At 38.2% G+C, this 22,052-nt stretch overlaps 1 protein-coding gene across 3 annotated transcripts in view; it reads right to left on the reverse strand.

Annotated features, from left to right (window-relative positions):
- LOC139121059 (semaphorin-2A-like) overlaps nt 1-22,052 on the reverse strand; it is a 291,580-nt gene that overhangs the window by 95,384 nt on the left and 174,144 nt on the right. For all 3 annotated transcript variants that reach the window (XM_070685673.1, XM_070685674.1, XM_070685675.1), the window contains one exon: nt 3,016-3,082. In XM_070685673.1, the coding sequence (XP_070541774.1) occupies nt 3,016-3,082 (67 nt within the window). The remainder of the gene's footprint in view (nt 1-3,015; nt 3,083-22,052) is intronic.

The raw sequence follows: 22,052 nt of genomic DNA on the forward strand, positions 1-22,052 counted from the left end.
CGGGAGGTCGTTTTCCCCCTTTTCAATCTCCATCCAGTGAAACTTACAAAATTATATTCTGCCATGTCGCTAAATATGCCGGTCTGCTGACGTGAACGTGGCCGTCGAAGCTGTTTGTAAGCCTTGAAAGCGTGCAACAGAATATTATCATGGTTTGGCGAGTGAATGTTTTTGGTTTCGCGCCACAATATTTTGGGTTTGGCGCGTTAAACTTTTCATGTGACAAGTTGGCTGACAGCTCATAAAAAGTTGCAGTCAGACGCGCTGACGCGGATGCTTATCTTTTCACGCATTGAACACTTCGGTGAACTGCGCAGTAAGTCCCTAATGTTTTCTGTCCCTATATTTTTTCTGTTTCAAAGGCTTCTGAAAAATACAGCTTTGTTATCCTGTGGGTGGGTCGGGGGATGCACGTAGACGACCCCTCTAGCCTACGGCCTAATAGATTGATAGCGATGCTCGCTGTATCAGTAAGACGAGGCATGGACAATTTTCCAAACAAGTCTTATCAATATTATTTTATCGAAAAATATTTGAAAAGTAAATTCATAAAAATAGACAGTCATCAACAGTCTATTTATATTACTTTAAGGAGAAAAATGGCAATATGACTACCTGGTTGCGTTTTAAAATCTTCCTTTTAAAGCTGTGAGTAACTTTGCTTACCAATAAAATGCTCATTGACGATATACCAGTGTAGCAAAACTTACAAGTTTAGTGACTAGAGACAATACTGCATGGCAAATACACAATTTTGACATTTATTTTCTTCTCCAGCATATTGCAATTAGTAAATAACATCCATAAATCCGTTTGATTCGCTTCATTGGAAGCAAACCAGTTGTCATATTTTTTCCGCTTAAAAATACTGAATTGCCAGAAAAATCGATTTGAAGTCATCCAATCCTATGACGTCATATTTTTTGCTAAAAACTTTTACCTTTTAGAAAGACCACTATCTAAGCTCTCTAAAATTTTAAGATATATGACATTTCAAGCCAGTTTACTTCATCAAGGAAGGAATGTTGTACCCCTACCCCCAGCTTTTGCCCACCCCATACCGATACACGCAATTCAAAATTGACTCTAGAGAAGTAGTGCATTGTTAAATATCTAATGTTAACACTTGTTTTCTTGTTTAATATATAAGAATAAATAATTTAAACACGAAAGCTGTCAAAATTTTGCTTCCTAAAAAGTAAATCACAATTGTTACATGGTATGCTTGGTCTAAAATTTCAAAGCTGTCAAAAAAACTCATTTTAAAGATGTCCTATTCTACATACACAAATTTATTTTGCTTAAGTTTGTGTTTCTCATAATCAGCAGCATCTAACACGATTGGAACTAATTTGGGATCATTGGATGGTGAAGTAATGTCGATTTTAATCTACAAATGTTATCCTATCTGCTTTTCTTTTAATATTACACATTTAATAATTTGCGATATTGCAACATTCAGCTATATGGCACCTAAACACTTTTGAGAAATTTGCAAAATGTGAAAATCCAATTATCCCAAATTTTTTCCAATCGTGTTATCTGAGCTTTTCAAAAATGTAAAGGTCTGTGTTATTTCATTCTAGTTTACTTAATGTATGGAAGGATATAGTGTCCCTACCCCTACCCATTTGTCACAATTTTTCGCAGTACATTCAAATCAAAAACCTGCCCAGAGAGGTAGTGCATTCCGAAATATCCGATGTTGACATCTTTTTTCTAATTCAGCAGATCCTAAAGAACAACAAAATACGCATGTAGTAGGTTTATAGGGGGTGCACGGCGGGCCCCTCCAGCCCACGGACTATAACCATCGCCCGATCCTGCTAACATTTACTGTTAAATAACAGCAGTGATATTTTACAGTAGAAATTGAGATCTGCACAATAAGCATCATCAGTTTTACAGTGCTCCTGAACAACAATTTAGAAATGTCATAGTAGACAGAATGAAACAAACAACATGGCTGTCGCCAGGATGACTCTATGTTGCCGACTAAACGACTTGAAAGGCTTTGAGGGACCAGGATATTTTGGTTAGCTAAAAACAGGAATAGTATGTTGAATCTTTTGATGTTGCCTCTTGGTAATTCAATTCAAGTTCTTGTAATTTTTGGACGAGCTTTAGTAAACATCCTACTGTTTGCATGGCGCGGACGTCTACCTCCGAACAGGTAGTGAATGCCTGGTGTGATAGCAATGTCCCCATGCGAGAGTTGACATGGCAATTCTCAGTGCAAACAAACTTAATGGCCGCCTCTCTCTACTCTGTACAATGAAAGAGCATGATTGAAATCAGGAGAAATTTAAAGCAGAGAAAAGCGTTTGAGCGGTTAAAACTGTAATAACATGTTGCACCATAAAAAGTTTTTCCCGAGCGACTATTTTGAGTCCTGGTATCTTTTCAATTTTTTGTGGTGTTCATTGAGGTATAGATGATTTGTCACACACACCGTTAAAAACAAGGTCGTATAGTTCATGAATGAAGCCTGTTAAGCGGATATTATGTGCATGGCAGAATATAAGTAAAGCCTCAAAATTTAAGGATTTTCCCTGTCATTTATAAAATTTTGAGCGTGGGGAAAAATAGGCTATTACCAAATATCGCAATATCACTGCGTTGTATCAGCATTCGCACCAGTTGTGCTTTATCAGACACTTGACTTCGCCTCACGTATGATGCAACACAAATGACACTGTAATGCTGATACAACACAGGAACATACAATCTTGGGTAATAACCCGTAAATGTATGTGTAAGAAGATGATCACAGGTACTGCTGCTCTGAAATCAAACAAGGACTTTTGTAACACCCACGTTACCGCGGAAGTTTCAAGCTTTCTGATAGTCAGCATTTTTAAGGACTACTAAAACCTCTATCTACTACAAAAACGTGTTTAACTTGCTCCTCAAAATGATCTAGGCAGAAAAAAATCGAAAAAACATACTGAAACTCTTAGAAACTTCGTCTTTTCATTGTCAAAGAAATGCACACTAGCACCTGTAGTTACTTACCTGTTAGCAGTGAACACAGCATACACGGTACCGCCATCTATACCGCCAGCTACAAACTCTGTGTCCTCTACAGGGGAAAAAGAAAAAATTGTCAAGGCACTGTGGTGAAATATTGTCAATATTTTGATGCCCAAGCCTGATGGCCAGTGCCCCTAGTTTGTTTCAGTCAATTCTTCTTTCTCTTATTCTGCTTTTAATTCTTCTTCAATAAATAGTCTGTCGCTCCCCATCTCAGAAACTACAACTTGTATCATTTTGAAACTTCACACCGTGTTATTTGGGCATTGGGAGTACAAGTGAAGGTACACTTGGACTATAACAGATCTCATGACCTTGATGGTTATATTGGGTTTTAAGAAAATCAACAAATTGCATATTCGTCAAAAAGCAGGGCAAACCCACTTCAAATTTGAAAATCAAATTGTAAGCAGTCACATGACCTTGACTGCCATATTGAGTTTGTGGAAAAAATCAGTTAACTCTCCTCAAAAATCTTCTTCTACAGACCCACCAGCCCATTTGAATTGAAATTTAGCTCAAACTATTATCAATGGGAGTTCCAGCAAATTTGCATAATGCATTCAGCGCTTTGGCAGCCATATTGCATTTATGATAAACATACAATATCCATAAAATAATCACATCTAAAGTAGCGTCAATGACACTTTGCTTACATTTAGTTCCATGTGGCAAGCCAGAGAAAGTGTATGCACAATATTTAGTAGCTTCTATGGACCTTAGGATGTTAGACAATATTTGGTTCCTCTACTGTCTATGGTTGCACGATTGAAGATTTATTGTCGACAGGTGGCTTAGCGAAAATAACGTTACATGAACGACAAAAATGGTGAATTTGCTACAGGGGTTGTCATATATGTGTAGATCAAAATTAGCTATCGCTCTAAAACTTTGGACAACTGGAAAAGTTCGATGACTGCATAAATTCAAAGTGGCCGCCATTATATTTCTTAAAAATGATAAAACACTTTTAATGTAGGCATTTTTCAATATGTGTTTGATTAAACTGGCACAACAATCCAAAATTACAAACAATTCATCGCTGATGACACAGTCCCCGCTGGATTATGGTGTTTGAATCATGGTGATTGAATTACATGGTTGGTAGCTTCATTACAGATGTCTGGCAACCAGATGATAGTAGTCTGTGTGGGGTCATGTTTGTATACTTGGGACAGTAAAGTTATGGCTGTTTGTGTTTTCCATGGCAAGATCAATAGTTAGATTTATTTAATTAATGATATGATCCTGTTTCAAATCCAGTTGACTTTGAGTTTGGTCATACCTTGTACCTTACATCAGTAACCTCTTTCAGGAATGACATTATAGAAAACGTAAACAGCAGAAAAGATAGATGACACAGATTGTTCTTCCAAAATGTACTTTATTCATTTGGCTGGATGCACTCCACTGTATACCACATGCATGCCACAGTTTCCAATTACACACATGCCCTCTGGTCTGTAGATCATGCAATTTCTTTCAAAATTCTACAGGTAGCAAAACAGCCATGCTGTTACATAGCAAAAGCAACAAAATGGCCGCCTGGTGGACATATTGGATCGCATCGCACTGGCCATATCGGATGCATCACACCATAAACTGCTGCAGCCAGTATGGATTGCATCGCATTATTAATTCACATGCACATAAACACTACAATATAATGTCTGTGTGCCAAATTTGAACAAATTCTGTTCAGGGATAGTTGAGTTATGGTTCAAAAACTTGAAAAAAATTGCAACAAAATGGCCGCCTGGCAGCCATATTGGAACGCATCGCGAAAAAAAAATATATAATCGGTTCAGGGATAGTTGACATAAGCTTATGGTTCAAAAACGTTAAAAATTTGCAACACAATGGCCGAACGGGGGCCATATTGGATCTTATCGTGAAATAAATTGATGTGCATGTGCCAAATTACTTTATCCCTACACACACTTTGAATAAAATAGGCTCAGTGGTGACAGAGAAACCGCTGCTGATGGACGGAAATACGGACACACGGACGTACGGGATCCAATCTATTGTGTCAATTTCAGGTTTTAGTTATGATTTGGGATGTTTGTCTCACTTTAGTAAATAAATATTTAAAAATGCCTAAATTATGTATATTTTAACATTTCTAAGCAAAATAATGGCGGCCATTTTAAATTTATGACATCATCAAGCTATTCCAGTGGCCCATTTATTGAGCAAATATGCAAATCTCTGTAGCAGTATGGCACTTTCGTCATGATCTTGCTTTTTTGTTGCTAAGCAACCTGGCATTTCAATATAGGTACTGTTTAGGGCTGCGCACTGTTAACAATGTTGCCACTGCACCTACATCGTAAAGATCATTCTAACCAAATTTAAAAGCAGCACCTTCTTTTGACATGGATTGAGGTGACGGCTTCTTTCCATGTTTCCAGCATTAGAGTTATATTGCAATAATTGCCAAGCACAAATTTGAGGTTTAGGATTACACCTTATCCAGGGCTCAAATTTCCCAGTAGCCCCGCTTAAACAGACTACCGAAATTGGTCTGGGGCTACCATTTACATATGCGGTAGCCCGAATTGGCTACTATGCTTTTCCGGACAATCAAACATGTCAAATTTTATGTAAGATCTAACAAAAATTGTAAGGAGTGAAACAATAAAGCAACCTTTATTTATCGCAAACTTGAAAATGAAACAGTTTAGCTACAATGGCCAAATAAGAATCTATGCACCCTTCTCACACAGCTGACTGTGACTACGTAAATACTGAGAGAAAAATACTTTTACTTTGTAAGAACACAAAAAATCCAACTTTTCACAAAAATTATAGGGATTGAAATATGAAGCAACCTTTATTTATCACCAATTTGAAAATGAAACAGTTTACCTACAACAACCATGCAAGAGCCGATGTTCTGACACAGCTGACATATGACAGCACACTGAGCATTGGAATGGATTGACTATCCTGGATGCCTTTGTGTGTATTTAATCTGCTGGAAGCCCATAAACGTCACCCTAGAATATCAGCAACTTAAAATTTTGCTTTAAAAGTACATTTCTTCCTTTCAAAATGATATATTCTCCTAATTTTGAAGTCTCAAGTGACATTCAAATCACCGTAGATAGACCCTGCCTTAAATTTGCGCATGAGAAAGTCACAATATGCTAATTAGTATTACTTCCATGTATAGTCAAGACCCCAAGCTTTTGCTTGTAGTTGAGCTAGCTTTTTAAAAACAGTGCTATGGCTATGCAGTGCTATGCTTGTAGGGAGTTTCTTCCAGGCGTTTTCTGTTTTCAGCTAGTTGTTTTGCAGTATTCATGGAAAAGTCTAAATAATCCGGGCAATAATAATAAAGTGAAATTTATATTAGTAGAGTAAAAAAAGAACAGGTCAAATGTATTTCATTATCTTATATCACTTCTAGCAGTCATTTGAATTTTGATTCATCATCTGTTGTTTTAATATACCTTGACCGGTACAAAACCTCATAAAATAAACTAGCAAGATACACTGAGAAATTTGACTATTGTAATGTATTTTTTTAATATTCAAAATTGAAAAAATAAGACCTACTTGTCAAAAACCTTATAAAGAAGAGGTACCCTCAACCTTAATTTTAAAACGAACACATTTAACGGTTATCATGTAAAATTTTAATAGAAAATGAAACCCTCAGCTGAAGAGCATGTGGTAGAATTTGTAAGGATTGAAAAATATACAAACATGGCTGTAAGCTGCCAGTCTTTTACTTCAGGCTACAAAATTTAGAACATATGGTAGCCCGCTCGGGCTACCTAAGAAAAATCAAAGTGAGACTTGAGTGGACACCGTGGGTCATCAGTATGTATTAGGAGATGGTGCAGTGGCAAAGAATGTGAAATTTTCAGAAGAGTTACTTTCAGAATGTGCTTAGGAATACAATTCAGAATAACATCAGACACTCACTATGTGAGATAATATTCTGTATATTCCAGAAGAGTCCTTTCAGAATGTGCTTTGGAATACAATTCAGAATAATATTCAGACACTCACTATGTGAGATAATAATCTGTATATTCTAGAAGTCACAAGTCATTGACAATGACATAGTCCCCACTTGTAATAGGAGTATTAGTCTTGATGGGGCAGGGAAATGAGGTCATTAAGAAGTATCACTGGAGTGTATATGTTCAGATCTATGGACACATAGGTCTATGTCATTGTTCCCATTTTGAAACAAGAGGCATGTCTAAGTTATGGTTCTAAATCGGGAAAAAAGATCAGACCTCTAGCTGTATTGGCCTGCCAGAAATACATATGTGCATAATAAATGAGGTACAAGATGTGACATCTTAAGGTCTACTATCCTATCAAAATTGAAGCGTAATGAACTTGTGGTTACTGAGTTATGCATATATATGCATATTCAAGGTCAAAGGTCATCAAAATCACGTGACATTTTAAAAAAAACATTATATTGCTAATTAATCCATATATGCCAAAATTCAGACCTCTAGCTCTATTGGCTTGTCCACAATTATATATGGGCATAATTAACGAGGTAAAGCATGTGTTGTGTCATAAGGTCTCCCATCCTACTAAATATAAAGGACATAGCACTTGTGGTTACTTATTTATTGATATAATCGTGTATTTTAGGTAAAAGGTTATCGAGGTCACATGACATTTTGTCAAAAAAATTCTATCCTATAGTCTGTCCCTATATACTAAAAATCATACATTTACCTCTATTGGCTTGCTCAAAATTAGATATGCACATAATTAATGAGGTACAATATGTGGCGTCATAAGGTGTCCCATCATACCAAATATGAAGGGTGTAGCACTTGTGGTTCCTGAGTTATGGACAAATATGTATATTTGAGGTCAAAGGTCACTGAGGTCACATGACATTTTTTTCAAAAAAATTGTATTGCTAAGTTATCCCTATATACCAAAAATCAGACCTCTAGCTCTATTGGCTCGCTCAAAATTAGATATGTGCATAATTAATGAGGTACAATATGTGGCGTCATAAGGTGTCCCATCATACCAAATATGAAGGGTGTAGCACTTGTGGTTACTGAGTTATGGACAAATATGTATATTTGAGGTCAAAGGTCATTGAGGTCATGTGACATTTTTTCAAAAAAATTGTATTGCTAAGTTATCCCTACATACCAAAAATCAGACCTCTAGCTCTATTGGCTCGCTCAAAATTAGATATGTGCATAATTAATGAGGTACAATATGTGGCGTCATAAGGTGTCCCATCATACCAAATATGAAGGGTGTAGCACTTGTGGTTACTGAGTTATGGACAAATATGTATATTTGAGGTCAAAGGTCACCGAGGTCACATGCCATTTTGTCAAAAAAATTGTATTGCTAAGTTATCCCTATATACCAAAAATCAGACCTCTAGCTCTATTGGCTCGCTCAAAATTAGATATGTGCATAATTAATGAGGTACAATATGTGGCGTCATAAGGTGTCCCATCATACCAAATATGAAGGGTGTAGCACTTGTGGTTACTGAGTTATGGACAAATATGTATATTTGAGGTCAAAGGTCACCGAGGTCACATGACATTTTGTCAAAAAAATTGTATTGCTAAGTTATCTCTATATACCAAAAATCAGACCTCTAGCTCTATTGGCTCGCTCAAAATAGATATGTGCATAATTAATGAGGAACAATATGTGGCGTCATAAGGTGTTCCCATCATACCAAATATGAAGAGTGTAGCACTTGTGGTTACTGAGTTATGCACAAATATGTATATTTGAGGTCAAAGGTAATTGAGGTCACGTGACATTTTGTCAAAAAATAGCATTGCTAAGTTATCCATACATACCAAAAATCAGACTTCTGGCTCTATTGGCTCGCTCAAAATTAGATATGCACATAATTAATGAGGAACAATATGTGGCGTCATAAGGTGTCCCATCATACCAAATATGAAGAGTGTAGCACTTGTGGTTACTGAGTTATGCACAAATATGTATATTTGAGGTCAAAGGTAATTGAGGTCACGTGACATTTTGTCAAAAAAATAGCATTGCTAAGTTATCCGTACATACCAAAAATCAGACCTCTGGCTCTATTGGCTCGCTCAAAATTAGATATGCACATAATTAATAAGGAACAATATGTGGCGTCATAAGGTGTCCCATCATACCAAATATGAAGGGTGTAGCATTAGTGATTACTGAGTTATGGACAAATATGTATATTTGAGGTCAAAGGTCACCAAGGTCACATGACATTTTGTCAAAAAAATTGTATTGCTAAGTGTTATGTAGGTCATTCCCCCACACTCATCATGACCTGAGTTCAATTAGTCTAGAACATTCTCAAGGTCACTGCCCTTGATGACCTCACAACCTTGAATTCAATTAGTCATGTTTGGAATGTTCTGGAAAGTTGATTAGTTGTGTAAGGGAGATAATTTTAGAACAGTAATTAGCATGTCAATAAAAGTTCTAGATTGTTCTTATATGCCTTATAAAAGGGACGTGCACAGCTTCCAGTCAGACTTTTGGGATCGTGTCTCTTGTGTGTTACTAAACTCCAGCAGTAGTCATTCTCAAGACTTTTCAAGACCTTCACTGCCAACGCTGGATTTATACTGTGGACTTTGTGCAAATTCAAGCCTGCAAGCCAAAGGACTGTTCATTCATCCGACTGACTGTTACAACTCTGAGACTGGAGCTTTGCCGTCCCAGCTGAGATAAGTAGTCTGTACACTTTTAAAGCTTGTACTCTGTCCCTGACTTAGCAATTAGTTTTGTTTTCGTAATAAATTTTGTTTAAACGTAACTGCTGAGTTCACCCTTTTGTTCGTTTTCTCTGCACGTAACAAATTGGGGGCTCGTCCGGGAGACGAATATTTTGAGCCGTTTGACAACATTTTGCCTACCTTTTCAAAACTACTGTATACTGTGAACTCAGCGAAATTCAATCATGGCGGAATTCAAGCCAGACGAATTTATGGATGACCTTGATCAGGACACATTTAATTCCCTCAGAAAAGACAACCTCATAGCACTGGCCAATTTCCTTAAAGTAGATGTCAAAAGATCTATGCGCAAGCGAGAAATACAGTTCAAGATTGCAAAACATTTAGTTAATTCTGGCCATTTTGAGGAGTCTGCCTTAAAAGATTATGAGCCTGAGTCTTCCTTCGAACTCAAAAAATTAGAATTGGAAATACAGGCAGATTTCGAGCTAAAAAAATTGGCATTAGAAAAAGAAAAAGAATTACAAATGAAAGAAAAGAATTACAAATGGAAAAGGAGAGACAGGCATTAGAAAAAGAAAAAATACAAATGCAGTTAGAAATGGAAGAAAGACAGAAAGAGAGGGAATTGGAAATGAAAGAAAAAGAATTGCAAATGGAAGAAAGACAAAGGGAGAAAGAAAGAGAGGAAAAAGAAAAGGAAAGAGAATTAGCAGAACACCGACTGCAGTTAGAAATAAAACGTTTAGAGCTTGGACAGTCAGGAAAATTCTTCCCTTCAGACAAGTTTGACATCACTAAGCATTTCAGGTTAGTTCCCCCTTTCCAAGAAAGGATGTTGATAAATATTTCCTTCATTTCGAGAAAATTGCTGAGAGTCTGAACTGGCCTAAGGAGTCCTGGTCTATGCTTTTGCAGAGTGCTTTGGTGGGTAAAGCCAGAGAAATTTACATTCAGTTGTCAGTAGAGCAGGCTTCAAATTATGATTCTGTGAAGGAATTAATTCTCAAGGGCTATGAATTGGTGCCTGAAGCTTACCGTCAGAAATTTAGGGATTGTGAGAAGGTGAAAGATCAAACTTACATTGAATTTGCTCGAACAAAAGAACAACTGTTTGATCGTTGGTGTTCTTCGGAAAAGGTCAGTCAGAATTATGACAAATTACGACAACTTGTTTTGATTGAGGAATTTAAAAGGTGCATTCGGAGTGACATCAAGACATTTATCAATGAACAAAAGGCAGATACATTAGAGGTTGCTGCACGTTTGGCCGATGATTATTCATTGACCCACAAATCTTCATTTCTCAGCAAACCATCCCAGTCCTTTTCATACAGAAACAATGCAGGTAAATTTAACTCCTCCTTTTCATCCAAGAATTTCTCAAAGGACAGTAGGAAATCAAATGACAACAGTTCACAGAGTTCAAGTAACACTCCCACATCATCAGATCCCAAGTCTCAATCTCCTTCTGACAAACAGTTTGGTACACTTTCTTGTAATTATTGTAAGAAAGACGGCCATTTAATGTCAGATTGTTTCAAATTGAAAAGAAAACGTGAAGGTCAAAGTGGTCAAAGTGGATCTAAGCCCACCGGCTTTATTTCTTCATCAACTCAATTAGAGTCTAATAATGTGTGTAACACATTGTCTGAGGTTAAACCCCTCTTATCCCCAATTAATGAGGTCAAGGTCAATTCTTCTCAAGATAGCATTATGGGTATTTTCGAACCATTTATTCATGATGGTTTTATATCACTTTCTAGTGATTTTTCTTCCGCTACCCCTGTCAAAATTTTAAGAGATACCGGGGCTTCCCAGTCTCTTTTGTTGGCAGATACCCTGCCGTTTTCTGAAAGTCATTTTCAGGTTCTAAAGTTCTTATTAAGGGTGTAGATTGTAATGACTACATTCCTGTTCCTCTCCATAATGTCTATTTGTCTTCGGACTTTGTTTCTGGACCTGTGGCTTTAGGTATTAGGCCTTTTTTGCCTTTTGAAGGGATTCACCTTCTTCTTGGAAACGACCTTGCTGGGGACAAGGTCATTACTAATCCACTTGTGACTGATAATCCTAGTTTAGATCAGGATCCAGAGCCAATTGAACAAGAGATACCCGATTTATTTCCTTCATGTGCATTACTCGAGCCATGTCAAAGAAAACTTCTGAGAATCAAAATACTCTCAAAAATAATGTCACAGATGTTGACTTAAATGACACCTTTCTCAGTCAGGTGTTTGACACGGATCATTCCGTTATCCCTCGTGGATTTGAAACTTCCAGTAAAACTTCTGCTGACCAAAGTCAGACATTTTCTAGATCAAATCTCATTGCAGAACAACACAAGACCCAGATATTTTGTCTTTGTTTGACAGGGTAGATGATGAAGGTAAAACTTCAGATAGCTCTGTTTCCTATTATACAAAATCTGGTATTCTCATGCGTAAATGGAGACCTCCAGATGTTTTGGTTGATGACGATTGGGCTATAAAACATCAAATTGTGATTCCAAAGCCCTATCGTCCTGAAATATTGCGCCTGGCCCATGAAACGCCCTGGGCTGGTCACTTAGGAGTCAGGAAAACTTATCATAAAATTCTCAGTCACTTTTATTGGCCTAATCTCAGGCAGGATGTAGCACATTTCTGTAAAACTTGTCACACATGTCAAATGGTAGGAAAGCCAAATCAGACCATTCCAAAGGCCCCTTTACAGCCAATTCCTGCATTTCAAGAACCATTTAGTAGGATACTAATAGACTGTGTTGGGCCCCTACCAAAAACAAGATCAGGAAATGAGTACATGCTGACAATAATGTGTACATCAACTCGGTTCCCAGAAGCCATACCACTGAGAAATATAAAGACAAAGACTATAGTGAAAGCTTTAGTCAAATTTTTCACTTTATTTGGCCTCCCTAAATGTGTCCAGTCCGATCAAGGCTCCAACTTTATGTCTGGTATTTTTCAACAAGTAATGGATCAGCTAGGCATTAAACAGTATAGGTCATCCGCCTATCATCCAGAAAGTCAGGGTGCTCTTGAGCGATTTCATCAAACTTTGAAAAACATGATTAGGACCTACTGTTTTGACACAGAGAAGCAGTGGGATGAAGGAATTCATTTTCTGCTCTTTGCTGTTAGAGAGTCAATTCAGGAGTCTCTTGGTTTTAGCCCATTTGAGCTTGTATTTGGACATACAGTCCGTGGCCCACTTAAGCTCGTTAAAGAGAAATTCCTATCAGACGATGATGATTGTCTGAATATTTTGCAATATGTGTCAGATTTTCGTACGAAACTCTCTAAAGCATGTGAATTAGCCAGAGAAAATCTTGAGTCATCTCAGCAGTCAATGAAAACCAAATATGATAAAAGCACCTCAAAACGGAAGTTTGAACCAGGTCAAAAAGTTCTTGTTCTACTTCCAATTCCTGGCAAACCACTCCATGCTCGTTACTTTGGGCCATACCTAATTGATAAGAAATTGAGTGATTTAAATTACATCATAATAACACCTGACAGGCGAAAACAAAACAGCTATGTCACATAAATATGCTTAAGCCATATTTGGATAGGGATAATCCTACTATAACTCAGCCTGTCAGTACCGTCAGTTCTGGCCATTATGAAGATAATGATACTGAAACTGACTTGAGTGAAATACTCTAAACTCAAAGCTGGGCTCGGTCAAGCTTCAGAACTCAAAAATCCTGGAGAAGCTGGAGTCTACAAAGTTGGCACACCTCCAGCCAGAACAACAACAACAGGTGAAAGAATGCTCCATGAATATAAACACCTGTTTCAAGATGTTCCAACGAGGACGAACGTCATCTATCACGACGTTGATGTTGGGGACAGTAAGCCTGTAAAACAACATCCATACAGACTGAATCCAACAAAAGCAAAATATCTCCAGGAAGAAGTCAAATACCTGCTGGACAATGACTTTATTGAACCCAGTAAAAGTAACTGGAGTTCGCCGTGCATACTTGTTCCCAAATCAGACCACAGTTATCGTATGTGCACGGACTTTAGGAAGGTCAACACTTTAACAAAGACAGACACTTTCCCAATCCCGAGGATTGATGACTGCATCGACCGAGTGGGAAAAGCCAAGTATGTGACGAAATTTGACCTACTGAAGGGATTTTGGCAAGTCCCTCTGACGGATCGTGCTCGTGAAATATCCGCCTTTGTTACACCAGACGGATTGTTCCAGTACAAGGTGATGCCATTCGGAATGAAGAACTCTCCGCAACGTTCCAAAGGATGATCAACGACGTCATATCCGGGCTAGACGGATGTGCAGCTTACGTTGACGACGTCGTCCTGTATAGTGACACCTGGGAGGAACACATCAAGCTCATGCGGAAGTTCTTTGAGAGACTGAGTAAAGCCATGTTGACTGTCAACCTTGCCAAATCTGAGTTTGGTTGGGCGAGGGTGACTTACCTCGGACATACTGTAGGACAGGGTGAGGTAAAACCTGTTGATGCCAAAATCAGTGCCATTTCAAGTTTTCCCATACCAAACTGCAAACGACAACTGATGCGCTTTCTCGGTATGGCTGGTTACTACAGAAAATTCTGTCCAAATTTCTCCACAATTACTGAGCCTTTGACTAACTTACTTAAAAAGAAAGTAAAGTTTGTTTGGTCAGAGCAATGCCAACAGGCATTTGATACACTTAAAGCCATACTGCAAAGTGCCCCAGTGTTGTCTGCACCAGATTTCACTTTGCCATTCAAATTAGCTGTAGATGCTAGTGATACGGCTGCTGGTGCTGTTTTATTGCAAGAGGATAGTCATGGTATAGATCATCCTGTTTGCTATTTTCACGCAAATTTAACAAATCTCAGAGAAACTACTCTACAATTGAAAAAGAGTGTTTATCTTTGATATTAGCTTTACAGCATTTTGAAGTTTATGTTACTTCTTCAAATCAGCCAATAGTGGTTCATATTGATCACAACCCTCTTGTTTTTCTGCAGAAATTTAAAGGCAAAAATCAGAGATTGCTAAGATGGAGTTTAATGTTACAGGAGTTTAATCTTGACATTAGACATATCAAAGGCAGAGACAATTTAATTGCAGACTGTCTCTCTCGTATTTAGAGTTTGTTGTTCACTTTCAAGAAACTTTACTTTAGAGTAAAACAAAATTTGAGTACTTAATCCTTTTCAAGATTACATTTGTAAAAGAAAGATTTTTCTTTGAAAAAATTTTCTTTTTTTGAAGAGGGGGTGTGTTATGTAGGTCATTCCCCCACACTCATCATGACCTGAGTTCAATTAGTCTAGAACATTCTCAAGGTCACTGCCCTTGATGACCTCACAACCTTGAATTCAATTAGTCATGTTTGGAATGTTCTGGAAAGTTGATTAGTTGTGTAAGGGAGATAATTTTAGAACAGTAATTAGCATGTCAATAAAAGTTCTAGATTGTTCTTATATGCCTTTATAAAAGGGACGTGCACAGCTTCCAGTCAGACTTTTGGGATCGTGTCTCTTGTGTGTTACTAAACTCCAGCAGTAGTCATTCTCAAGACTTTTCAAGACCTTCACTGCCAACGCTGGATTTATACTGTGGACTTTGTGCAAATTTCAAGCCTGCAAGCCAAAGGACTGTTCATTCATCCGACTGACTGTTACAACTCTGAGACTGGAGCTTTGCCGTCCCAGCTGAGATAAGTAGTCTGTACACTTTTAAAGCTTGTACTCTGTCCCTGACTTAGCAATTAGTTTTGTTTTCGTAATAAATTTTGTTTAAACGTAAACTGCTGAGTTCACCCTTTTGTTCGTTTTCTCTGCACGTAACATAAGTTATCCACATATACCAAAAATCAGACCTCTAGCTCTATTGGCTTGCTCAAAATTAGATATGCACATAATTAATGAGGTACAATATGTGGCATCATAGGGTGTCCCATCATACCATATATGAAAGGTTTAGCACTTGTGGTTACCGAGTTATGGACAAATATGTATATTTGAGGTCAAAGGTCACGTGATATTTTGTCAAAGCGTCTGAGATATCTGCGTGAACGGATGGACTCACATGGATGGACTAACGGACTGACATGACCCAATCTATGAGCCCCCTGGACTTTATCTGTGGGGACTAAAAACTGTGTCACTGCATCGTTTTTGCAATATGAATACGATGAGAAACTAAATTTTTATTTTTCTTGGCCTTATACATGGGAGTCTATGGACTGCCTTATACATGGGAGTCTATGGACTGCCTTATACATGGGAGTCTATGGACTGCCTTATACATGGGAGTCTATCTTATACATGGGAGTCTATGGACTGCCTTATACATGGGAGTCTATGGTCTGCCTTATACATGGGAGTCTATGGTCTGCCTTATACATGGGAGTCTATGGTCTGCCTTATACATGGGAGTCTATGGTCTGCCTGATACATGGGAGTCTATGGAGGTGAAAACTAAAAAGTCCTCTACCACGGCCAAATTTGATCGCATTGTGAAACAAATCGACATGCATCTGTATGAGGTAGAGTACTATCCTTTTACCAAGTTTGAACGAAATCGCTCCAGGCGTCTCTGAGATATCTGCTAGTGAACGAAAAAAGTCATAAAATATGCAAATGAGCAATTAATTAATAAGCCACACCCACCAAAATCTAATCAGATCTAAGTCTCATCATGATAATACCAAATACCAAATTGCATGACATTGGACCTAAGGGTTCTTAAGTTATGAGTGGAACAAAATCTGTCTACGGACGGACGGACGGACAGACGGACGGACAGACGGACACACACACAGACATTGTGGCGACATAGGACACCTTTGGTGCTTCGCACCACGGTGTCCAAAAACGAATTTCGAGCCCTGCCAACCTAAGCCATTGTACGAACATCCAGTACTGTACCGTGTATGATTCTTCAATGTGTCCTATACAGTCAAAGTAATTCCGCTATGAGCAGCTGTAATGTTTACTCTCAGGTAACGGTTCATCAACTTCAGTTCGCGCATTGATATTAATTCATTGTGCTGAAAGGATTTTTTACTCCCATTTGATTTCTATAATAAAAATAGCCATTTCATTAAACTAAGAAAGGAAATGCTTAATTAGTACGAAACATAATGGATTTGTGCAGATGTAGAGTCAATTCAAACGTTCAAAAATGGGACTGAGGTTATCGATCCCGTAATGATCTATAGATCACATTTCGTGAGCGTCACCAGGCTTGATTGGCATGAAGTTAGATTTAAGCACCGTCGGCTGTGTATTTGCGTGTGATCAGGAAGTTATCTGATGGACAATTTTGTGATGTTTCCACGGAATCGCCAGCCAAATAACATCGTATATACTGTTGCAAAACTGTGTATACATTACCAAGGACTGAGCGTGAAAAGCAGTAAAGATGCCGACTGCATTTTAAAAGTATGTATAAACAGCACAGAGAGACTGGGGTCTGTCCAGCGTCCGCGAGCATTTCACAAATGTAAGTATGTCAATGTACCGTCCGTCTGTACATCGCTATTATGGTCTGTAATACATGTATCGCTATGTTTACCTTCAGATACCCTTATCAAACCGGGTGACCCTAAAACGAAGGGGGAAGGGGATGCGAAGGGGTTATGACCCTAAAACGAAGGGGGAGGGGGGATACGAAGGAGTTATGACTCAAAACGAAGGGGGAAGGGGGATATGAAGGGGTTATGACCCTTAAATGAAGGGGGTAGGTGAAACACGAAGGGGTTTTGATAGCACTATGCAACAATAAAATATTGTCCTGGCTTTTATAAAAATATAAAAAAATGAAATAGTATCCTCATGCTTAAGGGACATGTCGGTGGACAAGGCTTTATGTACAATGCAATATATACAAGCACTCGCACCATGCTGAAAGCAGGGCCTATAACTATCACTGATGCCATGAAGAGCGACATGATATTCACAGTGTTTGTAGGAAAACGTTTGACTTATCTTTTTGTATGAAGGGAGGCGGTTACGTACAACGCAATCTGTACAAGCACTACCACCATACACAGATTGGGGCCTATCACTGATGCCATGAAGGGGACATGATCTTTAATATTGATCTTTAATATTGTCCTCTAGCATAAGGGAATCTTGTGTACACGCAAAGGGGAGGGCTTTGTGTATAATTATATTGTACAGGCACCAGCACCACACTAAAGACAGGGCATATGACTATAAGGGGGATATGATATTCACAGTGATAAAAGAAAACTCTGTGAAAATATGAAAATACAAAATACTGTCCCCAGGCTGAGGGACTTATGTTATTTGACGAAGGGGGCCGGCTTAGTGTATAGTGTATAATACACAGGCACCTCCACCATACTAAAGACGGGACCTATGACTTTCACTGACGCCAGGAAGGGGGACATGATATTCTCAGTGTCAGAAGAGAACATATTGATAACAAAATGCAAAAATGAATAGTGTCAGCACGCTTAAGGGACTTATGTTATTGGACGAAGGGGGACGGCTTAGTGTATAAAGTATAAATACATGCACCACCACTATACTGAAGACAAAGCTGTAACTTTAAATTATGTCCTCATACTTAAGGGACGTATGTTATAGGACGTAGGGGGGAGGGCTTTGTGTATAATGCATAATACACAGGCACCACCACCATAATAAAGGTGTGGCCTATAACTTTCACTGACGCCACGAAGAAGGACATGATATTCTCAGTGTCAGAAGAGAACATATCGATAACAAGAAGTAAAAATAAATATTGGGACTTATCTTATTAGACGGGGAAAGGCTTAGTGTATAATGCATGATACACAGGCACTAGCGGCAACTGAAGGCAGGCCTATAACTATCACTGATGTCACAAAGGGGACATGATATTCTCAGTGTCAGTAGAAAACACATTGATAACAAGATTTGAAAAAGAAATATTTTCCTCACACTTAAGGGACCTATGTTATTGGATGAGGGAGGGTTTTGTGTATAATGGAGGCACCACCACTATACTGAATACAATGCCTATAACTTTAAATTATGCCATGAAGAGGGACATGAAATTCTCAGTGTAAGTAAAGAACATATTGATTACAAGTTTTAAAAATGAAATATACTCTTCACGCTTAATGGACTTATGTTATAGGATGAAGGGGGGGGGGGTAGGCTCTTTGTATAATGCATAATATACAGGCACCACCACTATACGGACGACAAGGCCTATAACGTTACATTATGCCAGAAAGGGGGTATGATATTTAAGTATCAGTAGAGAACATATTGATAACAAGAAGTAAACGAAATATTGTCCTCAAGCTTAAAGTACATATGCTACAGGACGAAAGGGGAGGGCTTTGTGTGTAATGCATAAAATACAGGCTCCACCACCATACTTCAGATGGGGCCTATAACTTTTACTGACGCCACGAAAGGGGACATGATATGCTCAGTGTCAGTAGAGAACATATTGATAACAAGATGCAAAAATGAAATATTTGTCTTCACGCTTCAGGGACTTATGCTATAGAACGAAGGGGAGGGCTTTGTGTATAATTTAAAATATAGAAGCCCCACCATAATACTTAAAACAAAGCCGATAACTTAAACTGATGCAACAAAAGGGGACATGATATCAAAGTGTCAGTAGAGTACATATTGATAACAAGAAGCAAAAAAGAAATACTGTCCTCATGATTAAGGGACGTATGTTTTAGGTCGAGGGGGGGGGAGCTTTGTGTACAATGCATAATATACAGGCACCACCACCATAATAAAGACGGGGCCTATTTAAACTTTCACTGATGCCACGAAGGGGGACATGATATTCTCAGTGTCAGAAAAGAACATGTTGATAACAAGTTGAAAAAATGAAATATTGTCCTCATGCTTAATGGACTTATGTTATAGGAAAAAGGGGACGGTTTAGTGTATAATGTATGAGATACAGACACAAGCGCCAAACTGAAGGCAGGGTCTATAACTGTCAATGATGCATAGAAGGGGGCGTGATATTCACATTGGCAATAGCGAACAGTTTGTTAGAAACATGCAAAATTAAATTATTGTCCACCGGATAAGGGACTTATGTTATAGGAAGAAGGGGGAGGGCTTTGTGTATAACGCATAATATACAGGCACCACCACCATACTAAAGACGGGGCCTTTAACTTTAAATTAAGCCAACAAGTATTATTCTTAGTGCCAGTAGAGAACGCATTGATAAGAAAATTCAAAAATGAAATATTGTCGTCACGTTTAAGGGACTTATAATATAGGACGAAAGAGGAGGGATTGGTGTATAATAAGTAATATGTAGGCACTTCCACCATACTAAAGACTGGGCTTACAACTCTCACTGATATGCCACGAAGGGGAACATGATATTTACAGAGTTAGTAGAGAACACATTGATAACAAGATTCAAAAATGAAATATTGTCGTCAGGCTTAGGGGACTTATGTTATAGGACGAAGGGAGAGGGCTAAGGCCAGGAAGAAAAAATAAATTGTTCATCGGAATCGCCGCTTCTACTTTCGCATATTTGGAATTTTTTTTTGATCGCGGCAAATTCTTACTGCCACATCACAAATATTTTTCGTATTGCTACTGGTGGCGCCCTACATTTTGTCGTGTTTTTGCGGGCACGGGATTTTGAATGAGACTTCTGATGTGTTTGGACTTAGTTGACCGCCAACACGTTGTTGTGACGTCTGAATTTGGCGAATCACGTCGCAAAGTGGGTCGATTTGGCAAGAAATTTCCTCGTTTTGTAAAGGTTAGTACATGTCACGTCATGAGTATTAATTTGATCGCCAAAATTCGACGTGATGGCCAACAGTTAGTTCCAAAGACGCTATTCAGTGTTTTTCCTGATATTACGTTCGGCGATTTGTTCAACAAGATCGTGACAGCAGATGACGTAGCCCTGCATACCGTGCTGTGCGTTCCGGGCGTTACACGGCCCCCACCACGTGTAACGCCCGGAACACACAACACGGTACGCAGGGTTACAGATGGACGGTGCATCCGATTGAATGAAAATTGCATCAAAAGTAAAAAAATTTATGGCAATGACACAACACATGTTGCGTCGATGTTAAAGTACGATCTGAATGATGACTATATAACTTCACTCCGATCACAGTACAGTGTTGTTAGACAATTGTGTAAAATGTGTAGAGACAGTGAAGAGTAAAGAGTAAAGAGGCCTAAACATGGGGCCAAAGTAAAATAAAAAAACTCAGATGCTAGGTCCCATCAGGACAATTAAAGGACAATACTGAATTGTTGGATTTCAGTGATTTGCTGTACATTTCAGTTTTATTCTGAGAGAATGTTGAAATACTCAGAATATGTTGTGCAAACACTAACTGTGAATGCAATGGCCTATGTTATTGTTGGGAAATATAGTATTGAATTCAGTTACCAGTATCAGTGTTTCTTGTCTGAGATATTTCTGGTAAAAAGGGAAACAATTATCTCAATTGCCTTACCTGCATCTGTGCAAAAATGCCAGAGAACCGCGTTTACCTTCGGCCTAAAAAAAAATTCGCTCGCCGCTCTTTGGACTTTGTCAAAAAAATCCGATGAACAAGATTTTTTTTTCTCTGGCCTTACTGTATAATGTATAATAAGGTTTTGATGTCAAATGAAGCGATCAATAAGGATATCATCTTGTTTCATCTAAATGATGATGTTGACAAATGAGCTCATTGGGTTCTTGTTATAATGAACTTCACGAGACATATCATTACACTGATGAAATATGGGCACAGTGACCAAAAAACAATTTTGAGTATAGTACTCTTCTTGGTTGCTGCATCTAATGTTGTTGCAGTTTGTCCCATCATCAAAAATGAATGGGAACTTGTTGTAAGCAATGACACCATTCGACAGCCAAATGGTTATGATTGTGGAATATACACCATTTTGAATACATAAATCGTCATCACAGGAAGACTGTATGATATTATTGACAGTATTATAGTTAGAAGATGGTGTCGATGTTAGTAATATACGTCAATATGATCATATTCTTAAGTCCCATCGATCCCATGTATCCAGTTCAGAGTTTTACCCCTAATGCCGTAATGGTGTAATTTTGAACCAATAAGCTGTGACTGACCTGGTCAAAAGCGTTAGAAAAGCCCATATTCCATATTGACTGTTAAGTCATCAATGAGTTCAAGTAACTGGGTTTCACATGAGCGATATTGTCTGAATCCATGTTGTAACGGGTAAAGGATTTTGTGTGCGTTTCAGAATGGCCCATTATGTGTTTTGTTACAATGTGTTCCATCAATTTACAGCATACACATGTAAGAGAGATG

Source organism: Ptychodera flava, chromosome 21 (genome assembly GCF_041260155.1).
Source record: "Ptychodera flava strain L36383 chromosome 21, AS_Pfla_20210202, whole genome shotgun sequence".
NCBI classification, from domain to species: domain Eukaryota; kingdom Metazoa; phylum Hemichordata; class Enteropneusta; family Ptychoderidae; genus Ptychodera; species Ptychodera flava.